This window comes from Watersipora subatra, chromosome 7 (assembly GCF_963576615.1).
Source record: "Watersipora subatra chromosome 7, tzWatSuba1.1, whole genome shotgun sequence".
Classification (NCBI taxonomy): Eukaryota; Metazoa; Bryozoa; class Gymnolaemata; order Cheilostomatida; family Watersiporidae; genus Watersipora; species Watersipora subatra.
Genome location: NC_088714.1, coordinates 4623398 through 4633927, shown reverse-complemented (window position 1 = coordinate 4633927; position 10530 = coordinate 4623398). Strand labels below are relative to the sequence as shown.

The following is a 10530-nucleotide window of genomic DNA, read 5'->3' as shown; positions in this document are numbered from 1 at the left end:
TAGTCTGTTTTATTGATTTTAACTTACTCTGATTTTATCATTGAGCACTCTGCTCGAATCTTACGCTTTTACTAATACATATATTATATATATAGGCCTACATATATATATATATATATAGGCCTACATATATATATATATATATATATATATATATATATAGGCCTACATATATATATCTATACATATATAAATTAGTAGAGAATTAAATAGAATGGTTATCTTGGTTAGCTACTGTCAGTTTCGTGCTTGCAGTCATCAGGCTGTAGATCTCAACTGATATTGATACGTATATATACATATATGCATTTACTCTGTATGATATGGACATTAAATGATATATATATATAAATATTTTTATAAATACATAAACATATATATACATATTTAGGTATATATATTTAGGTATTCATAAATCTATATATACCACCCAATGCCAATAACATAAAGAGTAAAATTAGATAGATACTTTGCATATAAATATATTGTCCTGAGAAACACTAGTTCCATAAATAATAAAAAAGAATAGCCAATAGCGAGTGCTCAATACACTAATTATACTACAAATATATACCTTAGTATAATATGTATACCGTAGCACACAGAGCAAATGTAACATACCGCTATGACAAATAAATCCAGCTTTGTTGTCAAAGTCTACCCTTTATTAGTAATTTATTTTCTTATTCTATGTCAGAATATTCTTCAAAATGAATCGGTGACAACGACTGAACTGTCCATGAAGAACTATCATGAACCATTGAAACCTGGAAATTCAAAGTCACTCTTTCCCAGGGATCAGAAACTCAGTATTGCTACAGCTTGTGAGAGATATCGTATTGCAACAGGAACAAGAAGCCACAGCCTTGGCTCCTACTAGGTAACCTTTACCTTTACTGTGTACTTTGTGTTGTGGCATATGAACTTGTCAAGGTAGCTACATTCTCATCATTTTTTGTGCATCCTGATATTAGAGCAACGAAGACGCTAACAAGAGAATCGTTAGTTATATTTAGTCGCCACCAATGTTTACCGATTTTGAGACCTGACGGACTTTCTTAGCATTTGATTGACCTAGTTGAAGATTTTTTTGAAGTGATATTTTTGAGCGATGAGGTATTTGGTGATATCATGATTCTTGATGGTAAACAAAAACGTACATTTATAAAAGAAACATAGTGATAGTACCTACACCAAAAGACCTGCTCTCTTTTAAACTTTCATATAGGTGGATAGAAACTGCGTGTCTTGTTTGAAAACCAGTGGAGTGCATATTGATGAATTTTATTTTCCTCTGTTCTGGAGAAACTCGGCTTAACCATTGTGACAATAACTAATTATGGAGCTATTGCCAAGATATAAATGAACATATAAACAACCTCTCCAGTAAAGTAATATAACGACTTTGTCTTTCTGTAAGTGTCGTAAGACATTGGAGCGCTATCAGGATTATGCAGTCTGAAGCTCGGCGCCATGCGTATGTAACACTTTAGAACATTATCGAGGGTCAACTAAATGAGGTGACAATTTTTGCAGTTACTAAACAAACAGTTTGATAAGTTCAATCTGATAACTGACTCGCGTTGCTTTTTACCAACCCATGACTGACACTCTCTCAAACGAATTGATTTGTTTGAGAAAGTATCAGTCGTACACCACAACACTGTTTTAAAGAAGAGCTCACACAAAAATTCACTAGATTTTCAGAAATTATCGGTATGTTTCTATTATTTGAGACCGTTTTAAATGTTTGAGATGATTTGACTGCTACGATGTTTTTAGAGTAAAGTCGACAAAACTTGATCGAGGTTAAAACGCTCAGAAGAAAAAATAGATGTGCCGAAATGACATCATAGTTGCTATCATTGCTATAATTGATATTGCCTATTGTGTTTAAGTTGCAGCAATAAGCGCCTCTATAACTGTCGGCCTCTTTGCAACTTTAGACATCATAGTCGCACTTCCGCTTGAATCTGAGTTTTCCAGAAAATTATTTCACTCAAAATATTATGTCTTTAGACTGGGTAGGTCTACTGAGATAAAGATTACATCAAATTGAAACTTTATATCTTAGCTCTATATTGGTATTATTTTCATTTACATCTCTTCAATGGTGTAAGTTTACCTTCAAGTTTCTTGTCTCTTCAGTCATCGAAAACAGTATGCAAAAAATTGCTTGAACTGATACAATCTTTTAATTCGACATTTAGATCTAGCGTTTTATCTCAGCCATGGTATTTGGTACAAACTACAGTACCGCATGAGCTGTATATGTAATGAAATTTGTAATGAAAACTGACTGTTCCCAATGAGCAAGATATAGCTACTTGAATCTAAACTGTCTATTGTTCTCTCACATGCGAACTGGAAAGAAACCGAGATTTGGACAAAATGACAATGATTACTTCAACACACCGACCTTGACCTGTGTTTAGGTGCAATTGAGGGTACATATAGTAACGGATTAGATAGGAATAGTAAAGCGGAGCAACCAGCCAATTGTTCGTTACATTGAGAAAGAACCGACAGACTTTGACTGTAAAAGTAACCTAGAAAGCTCAGGTTTTTTCACCATTGATTCTAGGATCTTTCTAACCTGTTCAAAGCAGTAATCTCATGCCACCGTCGAAAATCCATAGAAAGAAGATCCTTGAGAAAGAAACCATGTAACGGTTTCCCAAAGAAATATTAAATTCTGAGAAGACTGATGCTATTGATTTTTTACGAAGAACTCAAATACTGAAGCCATGTGAATCAAGGTATTTCATCTCAAGGGGATTCATAGATGTGCCACTTGATGAACTGTCTCCTGACCTTCCGTAGATAAGACAAATTGTCGAGTGCAACAATACAAATACAACCTGGCTAAAAAACAGACGCTCCGCACAGGAAGCAACATGTAAAACATGGAAGCCCAGTAGGCCCTCTGAGAATAGCTGCCACAATTCTTTAGAGTACAAAAGACGAATGAAGCTGAGAAATGAAAGGCTATATAAAACAGCAATTATTCGGAGACATGCGTGGGTATGCAAATACAACCAAGTCTAAGTATGGCTCATCGCATTGGCATCGATTGATGACGAAGTTTGGTTTAAAATAAGGCAGCATCGACAACTACAATAGTGCATAACTAAAGATAACAGACATAAGGTGAGGTACGGGACTCCGCTCACTACCTTCCCAAGAGCTGAGAAATTTACTACCTTTCTTTCAGCTGCAGCTATATGATGGTTAGAGTTCCAGTGGTTTCGTACGCAATACGCAATAACAAAACAATTATTATTAAGAGAAAAAGCTATAAACACTTTATTAACAATTGAGGTGTAAGTCTTACACTTGGATACATTTGGTTATTCTAAAAATGATGGACTTGGGTTTTATAACAATCCATATCCCTGAGAAGATCAGTGAAAGTGCATTACTCCTAGAAGATCAGTGAAAGTACATGACTCATCAGAGATCAGTGAAAGTACATGACTCATCAGAGATCAGTGAAAGTACATGACTCATAAGAGATCAGTAAAAGTACATATTGTGGTGGAAGCCAACCAAGCACTCCCACCAAGGTTTCGGCTGAGAGGTCCTACTTAAGGCGTGGTCACACGAGCATCGAACCGATGTAGGATCGGTTCGGAGGCTGGTTCAGTTCGTGGCACATGTCACACGGCATTCGACGTCACTTCGCTTCTTAGATACTATACGTATAGAGACAGGACACTGTTTCATTGGTAGTTTTTATGTATTTGAGTTAAATATTTCCATTATAAACAAAAAACTTTGAGGAACAATTATAAATTATAATTACACAGCAGATTTATTAGAAGATCGTTCAGCTGCTCAAAATAAATCACTCGATACAAAGGTTTTGCCAAATCTTCCCATCAACATAATTATATTTTTTATTAACATGTGAATGTTTTTCTATGTGAGTACATAACAAACAAAAACAGTCTTTATCATAGTACTGTGGTTTTACATAAATCAGTCAACGATACTTCATCAGGATGAATATGACACATTACTTGTATTCTACACAAAAGAAAATCACAACCATTCTCTTACATTTATGCAAAACTTAAGCGCAACATCTTAAATTTATGCAACACAATCACATGTCCGGGTGAGCCTTGTCGTAAATTGCTTCATGTTATTTAACGAAATAAAAGTATCGTCCCATTTCTTTTTTAACTTTGCTCACACGCACGTAAGAAGAAATGTGACGCATGCTCGCTAGAATTTTAATTGGCCAATAAAAGCAAGGGTTCGGCCATGAAATTTCGAGCAGGACCGAAATGGTTCGTTTCGACCAGAAATGTCTTCGGCCGAACTTTTTACAGCTGACAGCGACGTCGTTTTGCATCAATTAGTTCGGTTCGGCGCTCCTGTGACCATCACTTTAGTGGCATGCGCGATCAGCAGATTGATTGCATAATTATAGCCAACTCGGCTAACAGGACAAGTCGGCAGGCTACGGTTCCCTCGGCAGGCTACGGCTCCCTCGGTCATTAAGTGCAAAGACAACTCGGCCTACAAGTTGAGCCTTCGGTCATTAAGTGCAAAGTCAACTCGGCCTACAAGTTGAGCCGGCAAAGGACCGAGAGGAGCCCACAAAGGAACTGAAAAGACATGATCAAGGAGCAGAGCTTAACGAAAGAGGGCATCCATATAAGGATGAGCCAAGGAAGGCAGATATAGCTGGCAGTCCCTCTGCATGCGGTTCGTTGTAATGCCACACATTGATCACATGTACTCATACTTGCAAAGCTCTATGTTTATCTGGTTGCTTACAAGCGGTGTCTTTACTCTTGTGGAGCAGAAAAGGGAACTGGCAGTTTCCTTTACAATATCGCCAAAGAGATCAGTGAAAGTGCATATCTTTTAAGAGATCAGTGAAAATACACATATCCTAAGAGATCAGTGAAATAAATACCTCATAAGAGATCAAAATATACTACATACCTCTTAAGGAACCAATGAAAGCATGTATATCCAAAGAGATCAGCGAAAGTAGATATCTCATAAAAAGTCAGTAAAAATACATGCCTCCTAAGAGATCAGTGATCATATCTCCTAAGAAATTATTGAAAGTAGATATTTGACATTTCAAAAGTTGTGTTTGTCATTATTAAGAACATTGACAGTTACAAAATATCACCAAAATAGAAGGTTTAGGAAGACCCCTAAAACAATATAATAACATTCTGATGTGCAAGTGTATAATATACATATACAAATGACCTATTACGCTATATTTACCTTTGACAGTTCAGATTGTGACTAACTGCCCTATCTGCTGTCCATGTTTACTCTATGTACCATGAAATATTTACAATAGCAGCTAGTGACACATTGCGCAGTCATGTGCGACTGAAATACATACAGATAAGAAAATAAAGACAAACTGGTCCTGCGTAAATGCAGCATTACATGAAAACTCCCTCGCAACACCTGCAGGAATGCTAACTGTATATGTATTGTTTATACCATTCATTCGCTATCACTCTCCGTCTGTTGTTTGGTGAAATCGTAAGGTTTCCACATTTTGGCGAAATCCATCACTTTTTTTCGTTGCTGCTCAAACGCCTCCTTTCTGGGTTTTCTCCAGAGCCTCGAGTCAGCATCCATCATTCCTCCAATCACTTCCTGCACAAATTACAAAAATGAAGTTTCAAATAAAATACAAACTAAATTTTAAAGAATGGGTGCAGAAGTTATGTACCCTCACTTGTTGTATAGGTATATTGTAAGATTCTGTTACATTGTTAGTTATCAAAGCTATATTTGTTAACCCTGATTCAACTGGGGCTATTAAGCAACATTTTCGACTGCGCGCCATATTATTTAGGGATGACATTGACAAATAACTTAGCAACTTTCACCTTTCGTGCTGACACAAAGGCTCAAATATAGAAGCGTATTTACAGGTGTTCTAGAAATATTAACAAAAAATTGAATCACATTTGAAGCTATCTACAATAGCGACAATGATATATGATGAATGGGGGTCTACCAGATCCCGGAGTTATTACCTCTCTATAGAACTAGTTTAAGTGCATTCACCACAATATTCTTATGCAAAAAATTCTTGCTGTGTGTACAAATGCTTGTGATATCAATCTACTGAATCTCCCTATGACTAACTTGGTCTAGCCCATTTCTGTTGCATAGTTGTTTATTTATTTTATGCCATAAATAACAAACAACGAACTGATGTTTAAAATTTGTGAAAAAAACCCAAATTTGAATAATGAAAGTTTATAATGCTAGTAAATAAAAGCCTTACACTAGACTTCTAATCTTTGGTTGGCTGTATTACAATTATCCTTTCTGACTTTAAATGTATTATTGACATCCAGTCCAGAGTGGAAAACTACAAGCCGAATCTATCAGCGATATGGCTTAGATATCTAGCAATATACATACCTAGGAACAGACTTCATTTGAATTTAAATGATAGATGCTTGCAGTTTATAATATTTGTTAGGGTTGTAGGGCAAAATACTAACTACTAAGATAATCATTAGAAGGTATTTAAAAATATCCGGTTTCAGATTTATTTAAGAAAAGTTTGGCGAACACTGATCCAAATATGTAGCCTCTGTTATTTTATAGATGTTGATATGGATACTAGAATCAGGGCATCTCTAGAGAGGAGCCGTGACCACGATGTCAGACTTGTTACGTTTTGTATTGACCCCAGCGCCTTCATAGTTTCATATATGATGACAGGCTAATCATCATCATCATCATCAAGGACTTCTGCCATTTCCTGTCTGGCACCAGAGGAGTCACTCTATAGATGCCGTATGTAAAACTTATTTCCTATATTTCGTTTGATTGTGAATGCTGCTCAGCCAACTGCAGCCAGTTGTACGCCTAATGACCTCCCTCGGTGCCGGCTGAGAGCTCTGCAGACGTTCATCACCATACCAACTTGTTTTTGTAATTTTCACTGTCTACCATTTGTTCGATAGTGCACAAGTCCTCAACAGAATAGAATAAAACTACCGTATATTCTTGCATATAAACCGATTTCACATATAAGCCGATCTCACATAAAAACTGACCCTACAAAAACAGTGGTAGAACCCTGAATTTATAAAATTGTCATATCAACTGATCCTACAAATCGTAACACGCTGCTATACGCACTTATCACGGCAAAAGGTTGCAAAAAAGAATTAATGAAAATGATAACCATTAAAGTTGTTTTACTTTTATTAATAACGGAAATTTTTTTCAGCCGTACTAATGATACGATTATTGCAAATAAACTGCGTGTACAGTTGTATGTGATGGGTGTAAACACGTAAACGATCACTTGTATGACCAGACAATCATAGACTGTTATTGCTGTCATAGTGTACTATTATCAACCAAGTGCTGCTTCGCACGTGTGCGTGCTCTCTTAGCGTGAGAACAAAAGCTGGACAGAAGAAAATGGTGATATGTGCCAGTTTCGTAGCTTTTTTTTAAAGAAATGTTACCTTGCGGCTTTTCTTCAAGTGGAAGCCACCGCTACTGTATAAAACAAACTGTCAGTAACAGGCTATCAGTCACATGCATAGCATGGTTCGAGTTGTAATTGTTGGCATGTTATTTTGTTTGAGTGCGAACAGAGTTAAAATGACCCCTGACCCCTTAGTTTTGTAACTTTGTTCGTTAGTTCTAGGGCTCGGCTTATATGCGGGGATATACAGTAACCTTCGAACAATATCATACAGAAGGTTCTTGTTTTGGAAGCTTTTATACACCATACACTTGATTCCATGTTACTACATGCACACATGCACACACGCACGCACGCACGCACACGTGTATTCTGTCTGTTCTATCAAACAGATCTGTTATAGAGAACCACATATGCTAGATTACTAAATATCTCCTTTACAACCCCTACACAAGCTGTAAAAAGGAAACTAACACAATAATTATAATCTCGGACATATTTTTGGAGATTGCATTATTAAAACTATCCAGAACGGGATAGTAACAGAACTGAAACATCAAAAAGTTGAATAACTTATAAAATAACTGCGGCCAGTCTGAGAAACACTGAGGGTTACCGTTAAAGTTGCCTCCCCTCTCGCACACACCAACACTATATTACATCAAAGCGAAATATCCTTGTAGGTGTTTTCTAAAACCAATAACAAATTTCTTCCTCTATGCCTTCCTTCCTCCACAAAGCAACTATCCTTACAAATGAATGATTTATGACCTACTGTTGCATAGAATGCTTATTATCCCATCAATGCAGAATAATTAAACATGACATCGTGTTATCTAATGCTACCTTGATAAATAGGTAGGTATACGGTGCTAGAGTGCTGTAGGATGCACCCACCGCAAAGTAAATATAAATGTGTACATTACAAATTATTCTCTTGTTTTTCCAACTAGATACCAATAAACAATCCAATGACAGATTTCCCAAAATAACTTGGTCGATATAGGTTACAACTGCTGTCTTTTAAAAGGCTGCCTACGAGGAACAAGCAGCAATTTGAAACGTTAGAATATCTGACACTACAATAAACGTGTATATAATGTAAACCTCCTTTGTTTTAAATTTTACTTAATGTGATGAATCTATGTCAAGTTTTTGCCTCATATTACGTAAGAGATTCTACATAATGCAGAGCGTCAATCAGATGCAAGTTCTCAAATACGATTAGAATAACGAGAGTCCCATAGTTAGCCTTAAAAGTATCGTAGTAGTTCTATTATATATAGGCCTATTTACTTACTTTATTTTACACATATACAGTATTCTTTCTTTCCTAACAGCATAGACTTTGTTGTGGAAGAAAAGAGCAAAAAAACAAATTAAATAGACATTAAAGGTGTGCACCACCTTGAACTTGATGTAAAAATACCGTAATTGTACACTTTAAACCAAGTGTAAGTGATGAAAACTAAGATGGAAAAGTACTTGAACCAAACCAATAATAATCCAATAATAATTGTACAGTAATTTAAACCATAACTGTCATGTACAACTTTTATTGTATTTACTAGGTAAATCAAGCACGCTGATTTTGAACTCAAAATAAAGATTGGTCCACTAACTTTCAGACTAATGAAGGCTTTTTTACAGCGTTTCAATACCAGTCTCGAAAACAAAACGATCGGCACAACAAACTCCGCCCATAAATTTGTGATGTAACCTAGCTTTTTAGGAACGGAAGTTAGGGATGTTTAGTCCGATTTAGAATAATAGAGATTGGTGTCTTAAAACCTATCATTACCTAACTTTAGCCTTCAAAATAATCTCAGTATTTTCTGAAAGGTAGATAAGCTATTTAACATTGCATATTTAAAAATGAGCTCAAAAAAGTGTGGTAACAACGTTAGCTTGTGATAAAATCGCGATTTTTTGAGCTCATTTTTCTCGGCGTTCAGCCTATTAACCATCATGTAACAAGCTACGAGCAATTTTAAATAGTTTATCTACCTTTCATAAAAAACTGCGATTATTTTACAGGCTGAATTTAAATAATAACTGGTTTTAAGACACCCATCTCTATTATTCTAAAGCTGACTAAACATCACCAACTTCCGTTCCTAAAAAGCCAGGCTATGTCACATATTAATGGGCGAAGCTTGTTACGCCGATTGTGTTGTTTTCGAGACGGATATTGAAACGCTTTAAAAAAACCTTCATGACCTTGAAGTTAGATTAGTGGACCAATTTTTATTTTGAGTGTAAAATCGGAATCAGCGTGTCTGATTTACCTAGAAAATACGATAAATGTTGTACGTGACGTGACAATTATGGTTTAATTAGGAAGTTTTTTTTCCCATTTTAAAAAACCGAAGTGATGAGTTTGGAACTCTTGGAAAGGAGTAAACTATTTACATATATTTTATGCTTCGTATCACGTAACTCTATAACATAAAATTAATGTTCTTGGAACGGATTATTTACGTTGTAGGGGCTTCTACCTCATATAGAAGTAGTGTTCCTTGACTCTTTATAACTGAACAAGTAGGCGCTACTGGCTCTGGTAATTATCATTATCAGCTGCAATACTAACAACCAACAACAAATCTCTTATTAATGACAAGCAATGGGTGATAAGAACTTTAATAAGCGTATCAAATGTTTGTTGAATTCGCGTCAGCGAGTAAATAGTACGGCTGATAAAAACTGCAAGTTTCAGTGAAAGCGAGAGAAGCTATGGCTAGCCTGTGGTCAAACTGTTAGAGAGCATAGAATGTAGCCCTGTCAATAGCCGGACACGTAACCACAGCTGTTATTATTTGATGGAGATACCATACCAGCTGCCATTTACTCTACTAATTACCTTCAAGTAGAATTTGAGTGGTCATGAGGAAAACTAATATAAACATACATATCAAGGATATAACTAGTAAATTCTCATGAACTGTTGCTCGCGAGATGCTGTCATTCGACCAGGGATGATTTCCAACACTTGACATTTACTGGCATAACAAATTATTGATGAGATCAGAGTTGTCTGCACTACGGAAGAATATTCGGTGTGAGGTACTTATGATATGGTC

At 36.0% G+C, this 10530-nt stretch overlaps 1 protein-coding gene across 2 annotated transcripts in view; it reads right to left on the bottom strand.

Moving 5' to 3' along the window:
• Positions 1-4967: 4967 nt before the first annotated feature.
• LOC137399398 (CWF19-like protein 2) overlaps positions 4968-10530 on the bottom strand; it is a 36361-nt gene continuing 30798 nt past the window's right edge. For both annotated transcript variants that reach the window (XM_068085489.1, XM_068085490.1), the window contains exon 19: positions 4968-5643. In XM_068085489.1, coding sequence (XP_067941590.1) covers positions 5488-5643 — 156 coding nt within the window. In that variant the 3' untranslated portion in view covers positions 4968-5487. The remainder of the gene's footprint in view (positions 5644-10530) is intronic.